The 20,000-nt window shown below is 42.3% G+C and overlaps 1 protein-coding gene across 2 annotated transcripts in view; it reads right to left on the bottom strand.

Moving 5' to 3' along the window:
- EDC3 (enhancer of mRNA decapping 3) overlaps nt 1–20,000 on the bottom strand; it is a 61,827-nt gene that overhangs the window by 20,116 nt on the left and 21,711 nt on the right. For both annotated transcript variants that reach the window (XM_004758421.3, XM_045070697.1), the window contains exons 3-4: nt 19,182–19,501; nt 2,365–2,700 (exon numbers count right to left, since the gene is read on the bottom strand). In XM_004758421.3, coding sequence (XP_004758478.1) covers nt 2,365–2,700; nt 19,182–19,501 — 656 coding nt within the window. The remainder of the gene's footprint in view (nt 1–2,364; nt 2,701–19,181; nt 19,502–20,000) is intronic.

Below are 20,000 nucleotides of genomic sequence, written 5' to 3'. Positions count from 1 at the left end.
CTGAAGGCTTGGCTGAGGACCAGCTCATGTGTCTGCTGTAAGCTTATTAATGGCAATTCTGGAAAAATGGTTTCATGCGAGAGAAGGGGACTTTTTACTTCTGTTGTTAAATTAAGGTGTGAAAATCAAGTTGGGGAGGAGGAGTGTGTAGCGGGAAAAAATTCCCACCCTCCCCTTTGTCTACTTTAGCAATGTTTTCTTCGGCTCTTTTAGATCTGAGACTCTTTGAGTCTACTCTTCTCTTCTCTTTCCTTCCCTGTAGCCACGTCCAAGGCAGGCTGTATCTCCCCAAGTTGAGGAATTTCAGGGAAATGACCTGCTGCATACTGGACCACCTCAGCTCAAGAGGTCCCACAGAAGCAGCTTATTTTGCAAATGAGTATAGTAAAAGAGGGGAGCAGTGGGGCAAATGAATGACAGGAACTGAGTGTGCTACCAGACCTGCTGGACGATGGATGCCTCTGAAAAGCTAAACACCTGGCAACTGAATGAAGCCGGACTCTGAGTTGGGCTGTTTGCCTACACACAGGTGGTAAAAATCAGAGGAAGTCACACTGTCAGTGCCACTTAGGGAAACTACCTTGGTAAAGAGGTATCCCCACGAGTCCCCCAGTGAACGATGGAAAAATAATTTGGTACTCTTAGCCTGACAGTCTTATTTTTTTTCCACATGGAAAGCACGTGCAAACTTCTATATTCAGCAAACTAAATACAGAACAGCCTTACTGTTATCTACAAAAAAGCCACACCATATCTGATTTTCTTCCAAATGTAATTAAGCCATCTCCATAACACTTTCTATAACTGCTACTACTGTTCTAAATTTATATCCCCTATATTCAAACCCTCAAACCAAAACGAATATTGTACTTAGTTCCTTTCTACTTAATTAAAATGATTATGATTCCTCCTTCAGCTCTTTAAGATTGTTCAATAAGAATAGTTTTCAAGGGGCGCCTGGGTGGCTCAGTGGGTTAAGCCACTGCCTTCGGCTCAGGTCATGATCTCAGGGTCCTGGGATCAAGCCCCGCATCGGGCTCTCTGCTCAGCAGGGAGCCTGCTTCCTCCTCTCTCTCTGTCTGCCTCTCTGCCTGCTTATGATCTCTCTGTCAAATAAAAAAAATATATATATATTTAAAAAGAATAGTTTTCAAACTATTTGAAGCATCTCATGTAATAATGTGGTTTAGTGGGAAAGGACAGGGACAGGGATGAGGCAGACCACTTCTCCCATAGCTGTTTGTTTGTTTTTTAAGATTTTATTTATTTATTTGACAGACAGAGATCACAAGTAGGCAGAGAGGCAGGCAGAGAGAGAGGAAGGGAAGCAGGCTCCCTGCTGAGCAGAAAGCCAGATGCAGGGCTCGATCCCAGGACCCTGGGATCATGACCTGAGCCGAAGGCAGAGGCTTTAACTTTAACGCACTGAGCCACCCAGGCGCCCACCCTCCATAGCTGGCTTTATCTGCCTCTAATGCCATGTCTTTTTTTTGTGCATGGGTTTTTTGTTTTTTAAGATTTTATTTATTTGAGAGACAGAGTGAGAGAGAGTGTGAGAGAAAAGAGTACGCATGAGAGGGGGGAGGGTCAGAGAGAGAAGGAGACTCCCCACTGAGCAGGGAGCCCAAGGCAGGGCTCCATCCCAGGACAGTGGGATCATTACCTGAGCCCAAGGCAGATGCTTCATTGACCTAGCCACCCAGGTGCCTCTCTAATGCCATGTTTGAAGAAAAGATCCTAATGTTAAAAAAAGAAGCTTAAAAACCACTGAGGTAATAGACTAGACTATCCTATACAATGGCCGACGGAAATACCAAGGCACTACTTTGTTACGTGAGAAATGGGACTAGCCAAACCCTCTCTGACCAGGGATAGGAGGAGATGAGGACACTGTAGTAAACAATTTATGGAAACCCCAATTTTAGCCAGTGGTTTCAACCGTCCATCTCTGACTGTTTTTAACCCCAACAAACAACGGGAAACTTCTGGTGAAATGTACAGGTCGTAGCAGGCAAGCCACAGTGAAAAGGCAAGGATCTGATTATGTGACTCTAGACAGATGGCTCCTCTGCCTTTCATGGCTAATCACGACACACTAAATAAAGAGCAGACCAGAACCTGTCAGATATGGGATATAAACAGACATGAAATCAGCCCCCTACGCCACACCCCCACATCCCTGTGGTAGCTAGGATGCCATAGTAACCACAATTCCCAAGAGACAATAATAATAGCCAACCACAAAGCCACTTTACTGAGTTTAGTGAATTCCTACCGCAACACTCCGATTCAGAATTTAGGTCATTCTCTTTCAAGCATAACAGAAAGCAGAGAGAACCAGTGAGATGGGCTGGTGCAACTCACCCGTGCAGAACTCCTTGCTCACGTTGTGGGGCACTGTGATCCGACGATAGACAATGGGCTCTGACTCCAGGATGTTCTCATCATGGCGGTACCGAGTTGGCCTTTCATTTGGGATGCCCCGGGAACGGGTACCGCTTCTCCTCTCATAGGTATCAATCTCTTCGAACACAGCTGCCTTGTCAAAAAGGGCCAGATTCCCTTCAAAATCAAAATCTGTGTCTGGGATCTCTTCGATATCATCCCCGAAGCACTCATCATCTTTATTCTTCATTTGGCCATTCTTTAAGCCACTTTTCTTTGGAGTTGCCTGATTTGGGTGTCTGCTACTAGATGACCCTAGAGAAAAGACACGGACTAAGGTAAATGTGCCCACAGGAAGCACTCAGTAGAAATGGAAAATACATTAGTCTTTTATGGAGAGTGTTAAAGGAATCAAAGTGAAGATGAGAAAGGTAGGCTATTCCTAGATCATATTAAGTAGCACAAACTACCACAAATCTCATGGAATAATAGATTTCATATATTAACCAAGTAACAGTGAAGATAAAATAAGTACAACTCCTGGAAATCTTACCAGTTCTATCCTTCATAAGGAAATTAGTAATGACAGAGGCTTTTTTGGCAACTGAGTAATAAAAAAGTGGAAGGACAAGAGTACAACAGCTTCCCACAGGTCTGGATTTTTTTTTTTTTTAAGATTTTATTTATTCATTTGACAGAGAGAGATCACAAGTAAGCAGAGAGGCAGGCAGAGAGAGGGGAAGGGAAGCAGGCTCCCTGCTGAGCAGAGAGCCCCATGCGGGAATTGATCCCAGGACCTTGAGATCATGACCTGAGCCGAAGGCAGCGGCTTAACCCACTGAGCCACCCAGGCGCCCCAGGTCTGGATGTTTTGATCTTAACTGTCCAGCAGCAGTGAACAGAGAAATACCCACCCCCTCGCTGTAAAATAAGGCCAACTCCTCATAACCTGAAGCTCAAAGGAAGAGAATACTCAACTGACTCCTAATTCTCTGCTTACCAAGCAAGCAACCTTCTGATTTTTAATTTGATCTCAGTCTAATAGACACCAGCCGGAGACAATCTCTGTTTAAAGAGATTCCAGATCTTGAGCCAAGCATACATCTATCACTGTTAAGTTGGTATTTTGATTTATAAACCTGTTTTTAGATCTCTTAGTTCATGTGCTCTCTCTTCTCAGAACTTAACACGTGTCGGTAAGCAATTTCTGAACCATCAAATATGACAAGTACCACACTGACCTGATTCTGTCATGACCACACCAAGATGCACACCAGCACCAAAAGCAGCTACCCTCCACATGGCCACCACACATCAGTTAACGAGTCTTCTGGCAGCCAAGACAGAACACGCCACAAAACTCTACAAACCATCCATTCCCAGGGAACCCTGAACTGAGTTTATGCTCTGACCTAATACGACCACCCTGAAAGGGTAGATCAGGTTATTGGTAGGCCAAATGGAACCTCCAATATGGTTTAAATAAATGTAATGTGCTTCCTTTTGAAAGACTGAGCTCCTCAATTATTAAGGTTAGAGGTTAGAATGATCACAAGGAAACCCCCTCACCCCCACACTCATATCATTCCAACTACACTACAGTAGCTTCTCACAGCAACTCCCTTCTGCCCTATAGACCAGCCAGGAGACCTAGGATCTAGCTGCAGTTCTCATTACCACATTATCTTACACCTGTCATTCAACCTTTCAATCTCCTTGTATGTAAAATACTCACTGTTGTATCCCCAGCGCAGTTCCTAGCACATAGTGAACAGTCAATATATATTTAACAAATTCACCAACATTGACAAAATTAATTACAATAACTATTCTGAAAGAGGTGTACTGGGCACCTGGGTGGCTTAGCTGGTTAAACATCTGCCTTTGGCTCAGGTCAAGATCCCAGGGTCCTGGGATCGAGTCCCGCATTGGGCTCTCTGCTCAGGCGGGGAGTCTGCTTCTCCCTCTGCCTGCTGTTCCCGCTGCTTGTGCTCTGTCAAATAAATAAAATCTTTAAAAAAAAAAAAGAAGAAGAAGAAGAAAAGAAAGAAAGAAAGTAAAAAAGAAAGATGTACACCATGTAAATAGAACTCACATCCAAGTCTTCCTAATGTCAAATATTGGTATGGAAAAGGGCTGAGCTAGAAGATGAGATTTAGACCTCAGAAAAAAACTAAGGCTGGCCAAAATTATGAAGTAGAGGAAAATCTAGCTGAGCCACCAGAAATAGCCTGAATTAAGAAACAATGACAAGCTCGTCAAAATCTGGGTTAAGTTCTAGTTCCAAAAATCTGACAAAAACATTTAGTGAAAGCATGCTGTGTGCCACAGCTAGGTGCTAGGAATACACTGTATAAACGCAAGACATGCTACTCAAAAGGAAGGAGGAGAGCTATAACAGCTAGTAACTGAAATACAACGTGGTAAGAATTATACTGTAAGTTTATATCAAGTATCACAGAAATGTGGATGAGAAAGCAGAACTGAATTAGGAATGGAAGAACAGGCAGGAAAACACGGGTCAGGATAAAACCATCAGCAATATAAGCAGGGAGAGGAACAACCAGAAAAAAAGTCCAGTGTGTAGGCCGAATGTTTTGCCTCAATACGAAATCAAGGCATCTTATTAAAAAACAGTCTCTAGCCCAGTGGTCTCTCTCCAGTGAGTGTGTGCAAACCCAGGAGTGTAAAACATGATCCACTGGGATGCAGGGAAAAGACACTAACTAAAAAGAGTAGAAAAATTAAGATTTATGAATTTAATGTATGGACAGAAACTGGCACCCTTATGAGGTTTCATGCCAGTTGATCACTGCCAGTATTCCAGGTATCAGAGGAAAGAATGATGTCCATGCAAGTAGACGTAACATCAATTCTTTTTCATCATGGTAAAATATATATAACAAGAAGCCCAGCAGCAGTAAGTACAGGCACACTGTTGTGCAACTGTATGAATTTGTAGCTATTAGAGCATAATAAAATAAGCAGCTTAGAAAGATTCCTATAAAGAAACAGTATTATTAAAATAATACTAATAATGCAATCACAACTGAACAAGCGCATGGCACAGCTAACACTTCCCCTATTCCTCTTACAGGCATTCTTTAGCTAGGATGAAGTGCTTACAAAATTCATCAGATCTAAAGAAGATGGTCTCCCAAATTAAAAAGTATTAAGGTTATTCCAAACATGAATGCATACGGCCTATCACTGACCAACCTCACAGTAAGTGAATATTGTACATCAGGACTCTACCAACTATTCCGACTCTGCCAAATCCAGTCCACTGCCTGCTTCTGTAAGTGTTTTACTGGAACAGCCACACTCATTTGTTTACATATTGTCTAAGGCTTCCTCTGTGCTAAAAAAGCAACAAAAAGTACTTAAGTCAGAGACCTTACAACCTGCGAAGCCTAAAGTGTTTAACATCTGACCTTTTACAGAAGTTCGCTCGCCCTGCTCTCCATCATGCCTCTCAGAAGTATTCTTTTTGGTTACTATAAGTTTCTTTTTTTCAGCTAATGACTCTTCAGGCACCAAAATTTTAAATTTTTTAATTAACTGAGCCCAGGATCAGTCCTTTGAACCTCTGTTTCAATAATAATTAGTAAGAATAATAATAGTGTCACTAAACTACTGTCTTTTGTTAAGATTTTATTTGAGAGACAGTGCATGAGCACAGGCTGGGGGAGGAACGGTGAGAGGGACAATCAGACTCTCAGCTGAATGCAGAGCCCAACTTGGGGAGCTCAATGTGGGGTGCTCAACCCTGAGAGCATGACCTGAGCCCCAATCAAGAGTTGGAAACCTAACCGACTGAGCCACCCAAGTGTCCCTAAACTACTGTCTTTCAACTCTACACTCAATCTTCACAGTGCCAGGCTGGAACTCTAAAAACTACAATTTTCTTTCCTTAGCTGGCTGTCAGTTAGCTTCCACTACCAGCAGTAGTTACCTGAAGAGAATGGAAAGAGAAAGGAAGGAGGAATGAGAAGGGACTTCCTCCTTGTTTGCTTGCTATCTGCACCAGCACTGCCCTGCCAGCTGGTTCCAGTCTCCAGTTTTTCTTTTCGGCTGGTGTAGACAGAACAAGCTTCACTGCAACTCCCTGAAGAACCACCAGTGGCTCTGGGAAGCCCGTTCTCTGAATGTCCACGTTCTGACAACAGAATCTCTTCCCGGCTTCCTCTCCCTCAATGTCTCCTTTTGCTTCTTTGGTATTCTGACACCTACTTAACCAATTCTATTAAATTTCATCTGAAATAACTAGCATGGTTACTATTTTCTTTAGTGGTATATCAAGATCTAAAAAATTAATGACTCAGAGCTAATTACTCTTCTAACCAAATGTTTTTTTTTTTTTTTTAAAGATTTTATTTAGGGCGCCTGGGTGGCTCAGTGGGTTAAGCCGCTGCCTTCGGCTCAGGTCATGATCTCGGGGTCCTGGGATCGAGGCCCGCATCGGGCTCTCTGCTCAGCGGGGAGCCTGCTTCCCTCTCTCTCTCTGCCTGCCTCTCTGTCTACTTGTGATCTCTCTCTGTCAAATAAATAAATAAAATCTTTAAAAAAAAAAAAAAAAAAAAAAAAAAAAAAAAAAGATTTTATTTATTTATTTGACAGAGAGAAATCACAAGTAGACGGAGAGGCAGGCAGAGAGAGAGAGAGAGGGAAGCAGGCTCCCTGCTGAGCAGAGAGCCCGATGCGGGACTCGATCCCAGGACCCTGAGATCATGACCCGAGCTGAAGGCAGCAGCTTAACCCACTGAGCCACCCAGGCGCCCTCTTCTAACCAAATGTTAATGTTTAATGAGCAAAAAAGTTCTGAACCATTAATAAAATATTACTTCAAAAATTGTTATTTAATCCTTTTTAATTTGTAAAGGTAAAGAACTTTCTCAATTACAGACAGACATGAGAGAAATAGCACTTACAGCTCCAATTCTAAAGTCTCAGACATGGGCCAAGAGTAAACACAGACCAGTCTAGAGGTTAAAGAGCCCATCTTCTCCCAGTGTGGATGGAAGTCTTAATTGACTGGAACTCAAAGTAGACAAATAGACAAAGAGAAAAGATTAAAAAAAGACTAACCTACTTCTCTGTTAACAGTCTCTAATTCAACAAAGTAGATATCTAGAAAACATTAATCCCCTAACAGAGGTCAAGTGATCAAATCATAAAGGCAAACCCCTAATCACTGCTGCTACCAATGAGGGGGAACAGCTTAGCTATAAACAATCCAAAAATGAAGACAAACACAATATTAGTCAAAGGGGAAAATACTAAAGAAACACAAAGAGTCTACTGCAGCTCTGGATTCATCCCTGGGAACCAAGAAAAGATGCAGCCAGGCTTGAGCTGCTCAGAAGTGCAGCACTGATTTTTATTTTTACAGCTTTACTGAAGTATATAATCAGTATACAAAAACCTGCACATACTTCATGTATACAATTTTAGAAGTTTGGACATATTCAAACACTTGCTATACCATGCCCGCAACCACAATAATAAACCTATCCATCATCTCCCATCACCCCCAAAAAAGTCAATGACTCACAGTTATTCACTGTTCTAACTAAATATTAATTTTTTAATAAGCAAAACATTTTGAACCACTGAGCCAAATTTAAACCAATATCACTGTAAAGGTTTACTCCGTGTTTATCTAGTCTTTTTTAATTTGTCCTTTTGTGTCTTGTATCTGATATATACATATAATATGTATATATGTATGTATGATAGAAAACAATAAATTGATGAGCCACTTAAGAGTTGTCAATGTCACAGGAATGTTTAGTTTTAAAAGAGGAAGCACAAGAAACCTAATGAAATAATATTATGAGTCAAATATTTCATGCTTATATTTTTTAAAGATTTTATTTATTTATTTGACAGAGAGAGAAAGAGCACAAGTAGGCAGAAGAGCAGGCAGAGGGAGAAGGAGAAGCAGGCTCTCTCCTGAGCAGGGACCCCAATGCGGGGCTCAATCCCAGGACCCTGGAATCATGACCTGAGCCGAAAGCAGCTACTTAACCAACTGAGCCACCCAGATGCCCCCACTTAATGCTTATTTTAACGCACTATATAGGCCAACGCGTAATTTGTCTGAAGCTGAATATAGTTTATCTGAAAGACACAAATGGGGGGGGGGGTCTCCATAAGTATCTTCATTTCCGCAAACTGCACCTATAATCATACCACTGCTTACTGAATCCAAAACACATTTCGCAGGGCACCTAGGTGGCTAGGTCATTAAGTATCTGCCTTCAGCTCAGGTCACGATCCTGACCTTAGTCCTAGGGTCCTAGGACTAAGCCCCACATTGGGCTCCCTGCTCAGCGGGAAGCCTATTTCTCTCTCTCCCACTCCCCCTGCTTGTGTTCCCTCTCTCGCAGTCTGTCTAATTAATTAATTAATTAATTAATGGGGGCGCAAATTTCACTCAGGAAAAAATTCTGATCAGCATTTTTCTTTATTTGTTCAAAAATGTTCATTAAGCATCTGCTGTCCACCAGGATCTGTGCTAAGTGCCAGAGAGTCAATGGTGAACAATATAATGTGACCCCAGTCCTCTCCTGTTACACTCAACCCCCCTCACGATCACCCCCAATCACTTCTGCAGACCCGACAGTCAAACTGCTCACATCTTCCACCATGTACTTTCAGTAGGCCCTTGCCACAGATAAGCAATTTTAGAGTTTTGCCCTGTAAGCAGACCCTGCTGTTGTCTACCCAACATCCATACCTCTCTACCTTCAGAACAAAACCCATTTTTGTTCAGATAGATACAATGCCCTCCTCTAAGGTGAAGGAATGGATTAGTTTCTGAATCAATCATGTGGTGCTCATGCCAACAACTGATTTAAGCATGGGCATGAGAAGAATACTGGTCAAGTAGACAGGACTGGGGGAAGGGCAAAGGGCAGCTCTTGCAGCAGGTTGTTATTTATTTATTTATTTTTTTTTTTAAGATTTTACTTATTATGTCAGAGAGAGAGCGAGCGCGCAAGCAATGGGAAGGGAGAAGCAGAATCCCCACTGAGCAGGGAGCCCGATGGGGTGCTGGGTCCCAGGGCCCTGCGATCATGACCTGAGCCTAACGCAGACACTTCACTGACTGAGCCACCCAGGCATCCCCAGCAGTTTCCGATAAAGGTTTTCTCACTCCTAAAGAACTTCTGATTCTTGATCAGGGGCAATATTACCCCCATGGGATATCTGACAATGTCTAGAGACATTTTTGGTTATGACAACTGGTGGTGGTTGGGGAGTGCTCCCGGCATCTAGAAGGTAGAGTCCATGGATGCTGCTAAACATTCAACAACTACATAGGACAGTCTCCCACAACAACAACAATGATCTGGCTCCAAATGCCAAGAGTACTGAGGTTAAGAAGCCCTGCTAAAGAGGATACCCTGGAAGAGACAGTGTCTTCTCTCCTTCTAAAGAATCTGGATGAGACACACAGAACTGCTGGACCCAGCTAGTTTCAGTCTGAGAACAAAGCCAACACACAGAGGAGAGCTTCAGAGAAACAAGACTGAAGGCCTGATTATACTATCCCTGGAAATGTCCCAACTCTGGACTTCACCTATGACATAATTTCTCTGTTATCTGAGCCATGAAGTAGGGTTTCTATTACTAAATCAGAGCACCCTGATATAATCCACTTGTACATGAACATTTACCACGAGCTTTTTCCCAAAGAAGACTTCATTGTTACACTTTAAAGTATCGTTAAGGTATTAGAAAGGCGAGAAAATAGTTAGGATGATTATTACTGTCTCCCTTTACTAGCCAAGAGCAGAGGAAGACACTAAGGACTCACTCCACTTGTCATCTTCCAGAGCCTATGTACCATCTTAGGCTTTGATAGACACATTTTCTCAGTCTGTCTTCCAAACAACCCGATTAAAATCAGCATTCTACAAATGAAGAAACTAAGGATGCTCCAAACTGATAATGTCTGAGTTAGGTTTTGAGCTCTGAGCTGTCAGATTCCAAATTCCACACAATTGTGGAAACAAGTAGGGAAACCACAAAACTCTGATAGACCCAGGCAAAGTTAAAAGAACGAACAGACGATCACGTCTAGAAAATGAGCATATAAGGTAAAGGCAAAAAACTTCTCCAGTATAGCACAAGGCTAAAAAGGAATTCAAAACGAACAGGAAACAAGCATTCCTTTTTTAAAAATAACTTTTCGGGGGCGCCCGGGTGGCTCAATGGGTTAAGCCTCTGCCTTCGGCTCAGGTCATGGTCTCAGGGTCCCGGGATCGAGACGAGACCCACGTCACATCAGGCTCTCTGCTCAGAGGGAAGCCTGCTTCCCCCTCTCTCTCTGCCTGCCTCTCTGCCTACTTATGATCTGTCAAATAAATAAATAAAATCCTTTTTAAAAAAATTTTTTTAAATAACTTTTTGTTAACAAATGTTCATAGTAATGCATAAAATATATAGAAAATTCCAGATACTTAACATTTTGACATGTTTCCTTTTAGTCAAAAATATGCATCCATCTTTTTTTTTTTTTTTAAGATTTTATTTATTTATTTGGCAGAGAGAGAGATCACAAGTAGACAGAGAGGCAGGCAGAGAGAGGGAAGCAGGCTCCCTGCTGAGCAGAAAGCCCGACTCAGGGCTCGATATGCACCCAATATGCATCCATCTTACAAAACTTTATACCTTGCTTTCTTTCGTAAGAGCTTAGTTCTGGGGAACGCCTGGGTGGCTCAGTTGGTTAAGCAGCTGCCTTTGGCTCAGGTCATGATCCCAGCGTCCTGGGATCAAGTCCCACATCGTCCTGGGATCCTTGCTCAGCAGGGAGCCTGCTTCTTCCTCTGCCTCTGCCTGCCATTCTGTCTGCCTGTGCTCGCTCCCCCCCCCCCGATAAATAAAATCTTTAAAAAAATTTTAAAAAGAGCTTATTTCTGTTTCATGAAAGATTTCTCCAAATATCTTTTTATATGATTTTTATAGGTTATACCATATTGATCTACACCATCCTTACTGCTGAGGGGTTTTTTTATTTTTTAATTTTTTTTTTCCTTTTTATTTATTTGATAGAGAAATCACAAGTAGGCAGAGAAGCAGGCAGAGAGACAGGGAAGCAAGCTCCCCGCTGAGCAGAGAGCCCGATGCGGGGCTCGATCCTAGGACCCTGAGACCATGACCTGAGCCGAAGGCAGAGGCTTAACCCACTGAGCCACCCAGGCGCCCCCCTACTGCTGAGTTGTTTGTTTTTTTTAAAGATTTTATTTATTTATTTGACAGACAGAAATCACAAGCAGACAGAGGCAGGCAGAAGAGAGAGGATGAAGCAGGCTCCCTGCTGAGCAGAGAGCCCGATGTGGGGCTCGATCCCAGGACTCTGGGATCATGACCTGAGCTGAAGGCAGAGGCTTAACCCACTGAGCCACCCAGGTGCCCCTACTGCTGAGTTTTTAAGCTATTTCTCACTCCTATTGTTACAGACTCAGCCCAAACACACCACGCTGATCACTGCAGCTGAAAGATCATCCCCACTGGACTGCCTGCAGCGGTGCAGGTGCCTTTCAGCTGGCACTTGACTTATACCACCCACTCTGTTCTGCAGTTATCTGTGTTCTTACTCTAACTCCCCAAGGACACCGTAAGCCAGCAGAGGGCAGAACCGTGTCATTCAGACTGTCACCCAATTCTATGCCTAGCCCACCATAAATACACAAATCTCTGAATAGAAACAGCTATATCAACACACACACACACAAACAAACCAAAAAACACCCCCCAAAACCAACAAAAGTTAGGAGTCTGAAGAGGTCACAAAAGAAAAGCCATCTTGAGATTAACTATGGGAAAGAAAGGGATCTATCAAAACTGTGCGCAACTGAAAAGGTTAGGAAGACGAAGTTGTCAACAGTAATACAAGAGGGAGCATAAGGCAGGGGCTTCAGAGGAAAGGAGTTCAGCTGTGCCCACTAGGAAGTGACCATGAACTATCCTGCATCTATCACAACAACAGATGAAAATAAGCAATTAATCAATTTAAGAGAAGGCAGGGTAAAAGCAGCAAAACGGGAAGCCATTTTTGGCTCAGCCTAAAGGCTCTACAAACACCACTTCCAACCAAACCAGAGTTGTGCCTTTAGAAAGTAACAGGTGTTTTTCCTCATGCTGTCTCAAGACAGACCTTACATTCACTCGTTTGACAAATATACACTAAGGACCAGCCATGTTCCAAATACTGTCCGGAAAGCAGACAGTGGAAAAAAACCTCCAAGAGGAAATACTGACATCGTAGGTCAGCAAGAAAAAGAGAAGACAAAATAAAGTAAACGAAAGGCAGGTCAATATGCTTAGTTGTCTTCCTATTCTTCCTCTTGCTCACAGTGAATACAAATATTACGAAGTCCTGGGTGAATAAGTGGTCTTGATACTTGGGTTACTCAGCCCAAAGGTCTTGGCTCTGTATTTAAAATGGCCTCTGGCTACTAAGAGAGAAAAGCACTTCCCTTGGAAAAGATAAACAGTGCTTTGCAGATTTCTTTACCTTTCAATTGCAAGGGCCAAATATGTGTTAAGACTAGAGGCTGGCCGCCTTCCTGTGCCATTTTGCTGCCAGCCTCTGGCACAAAAGCCCTTTGGCCAGGATAACTTAACACAAACCCATTGTTGTGTAACCCTCACTGCCACTTATTTATTGGTTTTTGTCACACACATATTGTGAAGGGAAACTTTGTCCTGCAGTTAGCACGCTAAAGGGCACCTGAAGGTCAGACTGCAAATCTTTTAATGTCAGACTCAACAGGCTTCATGAGGAAGTGACTGAGAGCATCTGGGACCTTCTTTTCAACTCCCCAAATTCCAGGCCTTAGTAATCAGTCAACTTCTTGGGCTCCAGCAGCAGCACCAGGGTTTTCAAGCCTGTTGGATGAAGCACACCCAAGGAGGTTAAGTCACAGTAGGACCTCAGTAGGACCATAAAAACTTTCTAACCTCAGATGGTGCGGTCCCTGTTACACTGAACACACTATACACAGACCTGTATCCTTAGCTGGTCTCAAATGGTTTTCCCTCTACTCCACAGCACTCATGTTCCATTCAGCTACATGACAAATACTCTCAGTGGTCAGTTCAATGGCCAAGGCCACAGGAACTATCCTCCATAACCACCCCACATATACACACAACCTAAAGAAGAGATTAAAATCTGCTTGTGCTAAATCTCTCATCAATGTTGGATTAGGTAACCAGAACCAACAAATCCTCTACAACTCATCATTAACCCTGAAAGAACACTAAAAACCAGAGAGATTATTATATTCCTATACTTTATCAATCTACTAGTCTCAGTATCAATGCACATAGACCAGAGAAAATTCTACTTACATATCTCTAATGAGAAAAATATTTAACCTCCATTTCTCCATTCATTGATGAGAAAAACACTGATAATCTACATTACAACTACGGTGGGAAGAAACCACTCTATTTTCTTGGAATCCTTAAAATGCCACATAAAATGCAAAGTCTCTGGCAGACCAGTCTACTAAGTAAACTCAGGGTTCACTGAACAAATAAAGGCAACTCTACCTTCCAACATAAACCAATTCTCAGCCACATCTCATCATCAGATTCCCAGGCCACAGACATTTTCCACACTAACCTGGATTCAAAAGAAGTTCTCTGAATTAGAATAACATTTTAGGGCCATGACCTCTTTACCTTATTTATGTGCACTTGAACACCAACCAGCAAAAGCAGAAGAAATATCTACCAGGGAATGCTTTTGAGAGTGATCCCACTTTTTTACCAGTGACTTAGTAAAGATCAAATAAATTATTTGTTTTGAACTTAACTGCACTCTTTCAAGAGAGTTGGTATAATTGTTGGTAAGGGGGGGAAAATTAGAAAGATACTCTTACTATAACATCCAGCAATCATACTCCTAGGTATTTACCCAACTGATCTGAAAACTTAAGTCCACACAAAACCCACACACAAATGTTTATATCAGTTTTATTCATAATCACCAAAAGCTAGAAGCAACTAAGATGCCCTTTGATAGATAAATGGATAGGCAAACTCTGACACATCCATACAGTGGAATATTGTAGCACTAAAAGGAAATGAGCTATCCAGCCACAAAAAAACATGAATGAATCTTAAACACACATTAAGTGAAAGAAGCCTGTCTCAAAAAGCTACATACTGCATGATTTTAATTATGTGATATTCTGGAAAAGGCAAAACTGGAGAAATGGTGAAAGGATCAGCAGTTGCTGAAGTGGGGGAAAGGTCGTGGAGGATAAAGGGGAAGGACTGAAATGGTGAAAAAGGCATCCTGTATAATATTGTAATGATGGATACAAGGCACTGTATTTGTTAAAACCCAAAGAACTTAAGAGCACAAAGAATAAGCCCATGGGACACCTGGGTGGCTCAGCTGGTTAAGCGCAATCCCTGCCTCGGGCTCCCTACTCAGTGCAGAGTCTGCTTCTCCCTCTCCTCCTCCCCCAGCTGATGCTCTCTTTCTCTCTCACTTTCCCTCTCAAATAAATAAAATCTTTAAAAAAGAATTAGCCTTAGTGTATGCAAATTTTTAAAATACCATTGAGGAGGTGGGAGGATCCCAAGACAGACGGCAGAAGGGGACAAAACAATCTGCTACAAAGTACAAAAAAGTCAATGAAGGGAGTGTGGGTGCAGGTTGTTAACTCTGATAGTGCTATAACCATGCAGAATGGAATCGTTTAAGCTAATGGATGGCAGATAGTAGGAGACAGGTCTCTCATTGTTAGAGTGAGAAGTTACACATAAAAAAAGGAGGCAGCTAGAATGAGGCGACATGGTAATGGGTTAGAGTTGGACACAACCGTATGAACTCACATTAACTTAATATAGTACAGAAAGTCATATAGAAAATAATAGATACACATCTATACATGTATACAGATACCCATTTCCTAGCTCTGTCAGCCAAAAGGCAACACTCAGTAGCAATGAGCACATCTAGCACCCAGACAGTGGCTTGTAATACCATTCTCCAATAAAAGAAACAGGGCTCCCTAAAGACACTGATGACTCTAGGGTAGGGTAGGAAATAAACAAGATAAACCTGGAGCATCTTGTACTGCCAGAAAGTAGAGTAGTAGGGACCCCCCCACACACAAGAATGGGGGAATGTCAAAGGAACACAGGAGCTAACTAAAACAGCTACCAGTTGTGAAAACAAACAATTTCAGCACTAAAATAAAGCAGTGATGAATTATAACCCAAGGTAGAAGATAACTATGAGTCCTCAATGATAAAAAATACTTAACTGAGTCAACAGGGGAGAAGAGACAAATCTCTGACGTAGAAGAATTCCGAATAATTTATGCAGATACACTGCATATCTTTCTACTCCTTAGGTATGGACACAGATGTCCTTTCAATATGGAAGGGGGTGGGAAAACCTCTAGAGTAGAAATTTGACACACACATTCCCTCAGCCCCGATATCAAGGTCAACATCAAGTCATAAACCATACTGATATCACATGCCCTTAATACGATGTGATGAAAATAACTTATCACCTTGGTCTTCCTCCCCCAAACACATAACCCAATCTAATCATGAGAAAAACATCAAATACCAATGGAAGGATACTCTACAAAATACCTGACCAGTACTCATCAAAATAGTCTAGGTCACCAAAACTAATCAGTCTGAGAACCGTCAGAAGCAAGAGGAGATTGACTACTAAATGTAAGGTGGTGTGCGGGACAGAAGTCTATGACAAGAACAGGTAATGAGAATGAAATACTGATTTTAATTAATAATAATATATCAACATTGGTTCATTAATTATAACAAATCTAGGGACGCCTGGGTGGCTCAGTTGGTTGGATGACTGCCTTCAGCTCAGGTCATGATCCTGGAGTCCTGGGATCGAGTCCTGCATCAGGCTCCCAGCTCCATGGGGAGTCTGCTTCTCCCTCTGACCTTCTCCTCGCTCATGCTCTTTCTCACTGTCTCTCTCTCAAATAAATAAATAAAATCTTTAAAAAAAAAAAAAGTATAACAAATCTACCTTAGTAAGATGTTAATAACAGGCGGAAAAAATATTTAGGAAAAAACTGCTAATGAAGGTTGTCTCCAAGCACATGAGACTATAAACTGCTTGAATATTTGAACTTTAAACAAACAAGTCCATGTTTTTGGTAAAGAAAGAGTTGGTTTTTTTTTAGAAAGATTTTATTTATTTATCAGATAGAGATCACAATAGGCAGAGAGGCAGGCCGAGCCGCTGAGCAGAGAGCCCGATGTGGGGCTCAATCCCAGGATCCTGAGATCATGACCTGAGCCAAAGGCAGAGGCTTTAACTCACTGAGGCACTCAGGCGCCCTAAGAAAAAGAGCTTTTTAAAACGGGCACCTACATGGCTCAGTCAGTTGAGCACCCGCCTCTTGGTTTCTGTTCAGGTCAGGTCATGATCTCAGAGTCCAAATTCTGGGCATGAAGCCTGCTTAAGATTCTCTCCCTCTCTGACGAACCATAAGTGACTGTGGACTCTGAGAAACAAACTGAGGGTTTTGTAGGGGAGGGGGTGGGAGGTTGGGTGAGCCTGGTGGTGGGTATTATGGAGTGCAAGTGTTGCATGGAGCACTGGGTGTGGTACATAAACAATGAATATTGGAACACTGAAAAAAATAAAATTAAAAAAAAAAAAAAAAAAGATTCTCTCCCTCTCCCTCTGGCTCCTCCTTCCTCTCATCCTGCACACACAGGCACGGGCAAGCTCACTCTCTAAAATAAATAAATAAACGTTTTTTAAAAATTAGAAAGGGAAAATAAAGCGAAGTAGTGAGGGTTAAAGTTGAAATGGAAAGAACGAATTTTCTACCCAAGCATTCTACGGTTTTTTCCAAGGATATGAAAGTAACAATTCAATTTCACTCTCAGGTTTTCAATTATTGTCAATTTAGACAGTTTTTTTTTTTTTTTAAGATTATAGTCATTTGAGAGAGCGAGAGGGCACATGAAAAAGCAGCAGGGAGGGGGAATGGGGGAGGCAGATTCCCCACTGGGTGGGGAGCCCAATGTGGAGCTTGATCCTAGGACCCCAGGATCATGACCTGGGTCAACTGCAGACCCGTAACTGATGAGCCACCTAGGTGCCCTGATTCAGACAGTTACCTAAGCAATGACGGAAAATGTCCAGAATTAATTTTTTTTTTAAATTTCCAAAAGTTTAAGATTTTTATTTATTTGACACAAAGATCACAAGTAGGCAGAGAGGCAGGCAGAGAAAGAGGAAGGAAAGCAGGCTCCCCGCTGAGCAAAGAGCCTGACGTGGGGCTCAATCCCCAGTACCCTGGGATCATGACCTGAACCGAAGGCAGAGGCTTTAACCCACTGAGCCACCCAGGCGCCCCTTAATTTCCAAAATTTCAATAGCTTGTTCACAAAATCAAGGCATCTTCAAAACTTGAAACTGTTGGCCCCTTAAGACAGACACCATACAGATTTTGGTGAATGTTAAAATTAACTTTTTTTTTTTTTTTAAGATTTTATTTATTTATTTGACAGAGAGAGACATAGTGAGAAAGGGAACACAAGCAGGGGCAGTGGGAGGGGGAGAATTAGGCTTCTTGCCAAGCAGAGAGCCTGATGCGGGACTTGATCCCAGGACCCCGGGATCATGACCAGAGCCAAAGGCAGACACTTAAGGACTGAGCCACCCAGGTCCCCCTATACTTCACTTTTTATAACATTACATATAACATAACTGAATATGCTAAAGAGCAAACCACATTCTAGTGAATTACCTATGGTTCCATGGTGATTGAATGGCATTCAACAATTTGTTAGTGCCAAACAAAACTGGGCCATAAATACACCTGTGCATTTCCTCCTTGATGTGTCAGTAAGGACAGGGAATACAGCAAATTCAAAAAACTGTAGTCTGTTAGAAACGGTCTGATCACAGAGAGGCATAGGCCAATCCTTTCCTTTTTTTTTTTTTTTTTTTAAGGATTATTTATTTATTTGACAGAGAGAGAGAGGAATCACAAGTAGGCAGAGAGGCAGGCAGAGAGAGGGGGGAAGCAGGCTCCCTGCTGAGCAGAGAGCCCAATGTGGGGCTCGATCCCAGGACCCTGAGACCATAACCCAAGCCAAAGGCAGAGGCTCAACCCACTGAGCCACTCAGGCGCCCCGCTTCCTGTCTTCTTGAGGATGGAAACCAAATCACAAGTTACTCAAAAATGCCCTTGAACAGCCACGTGCTCAACTCAAACATCACTACTACCATCAGTTACCAGATTGAAGTTAATAATGACTTCTGTCTATGTGAACTCCAGGCAGGTCACTGGCTTTTCTCGAAGGAAGTTAAGTGGAGGGAGAGAGTAAGGAGCTGATGTGAGTCACTAATAGCTTATTTTCTTTCCCTTAATATCCTGAGGGACTAGCCCTGCATGAAGTCGATCATGCTCTGCCAGCATCCTTTTTTATGAGGGTAATAAAGAATTTCTTTTTTTTTTTTTAAAGATTTTATTTATTTATTTGACAAAGAGAGGTCACAAGTAAATGGAGAAGCAGAGAGAGAGAGAGAGAGAGAGAGAGAGAGACGCAGGCTCCCTGCTGAGCAGAGAGCCCGATGTGGGACTCGATCCCAGGACCCCGAGACCATGACCTGAGCTGAAGGCAGCGGCTTTAACCCACTGAGCCACCCAGGCGCCCAATAAAGAATTTCTTTAAAGAACAGCAGTGGGTAAGAGCTTATAGGCCTGAAACACAAGGTTAAGAAGATACATCAACTTGATTCAACTTACAAGAGTTGTGCCGACGGCGGAAACTTTTGGACTGACTCAGGGACTCCGTGTGCCTGTCCACATAGCTCTTTGAGCACTGTTGCTGCTGTGGGGAAATGGCAACATCCTGACTCTTCATGTCTGTCCTCTTAGGGATATTCTGAGGGGCACTGCTGGAAGAGGTTGGCTTCTTCACCAGCTTGCCCGTGCCATTCTGATTGATACCCACTTGGTACCCAACACCAGAATGGCCTAATTCTGTCTGATGAAGGTCTCCAAAATGTTGATTTTCTCCAGGACCTGGTATCTCCAAAATTTTTAATTCCGTAATGTCACCTGCCCTGAAATACACAAAAGAATCCAAGTCTCAAAACTGTAATGGTGTCACAACCAATGTTCATAATAACATACTTCACAATAACCAAAAGGTTATAATAACCAACAAACCCAAGTCCCCCCGTAAGATGAATGGCTAAACAAAATACGGTACAAACACACAGTAAAATATTTACTCAACCTTAAAAAGGAGGGAAATTTTGACACGTGCTACAATATTGAAGACACTATTTCTAAGTAAAATAAGCCATCACAAAAGGACAGTGATTAAATGATCCCAATTATATGAGATATCTAGAACCATCAAATTCATAGTGAAAGAAAGTAAAAAGGTGGCTATTAGGGCCAGAGGAAGGGGGACTGTAGTTAGTTTATAGGGTATCAAGTTTCAGTGTGGGAGGATGGAAAAGTTCTTGAGATGGAGAGTGGTAATGGTTGCCCATTATGTCAATGTACTTAATGCCACTGAATTATACACTGAAAAGTGGTTAAAATGGTAAATTT

This window comes from Mustela putorius, unplaced genomic scaffold, assembly GCF_011764305.1.
Source record: "Mustela putorius furo isolate JIRA1106 unplaced genomic scaffold, ASM1176430v1.1 tig00003972_pilon_pilon_pilon, whole genome shotgun sequence".
Lineage (NCBI taxonomy): Eukaryota > Metazoa > Chordata > Mammalia > Carnivora > Mustelidae > Mustela > Mustela putorius.
The sequence above is the reverse complement of the archived record's forward strand: the minus strand, read 5'-3'. Positions and strand labels throughout refer to the sequence as shown.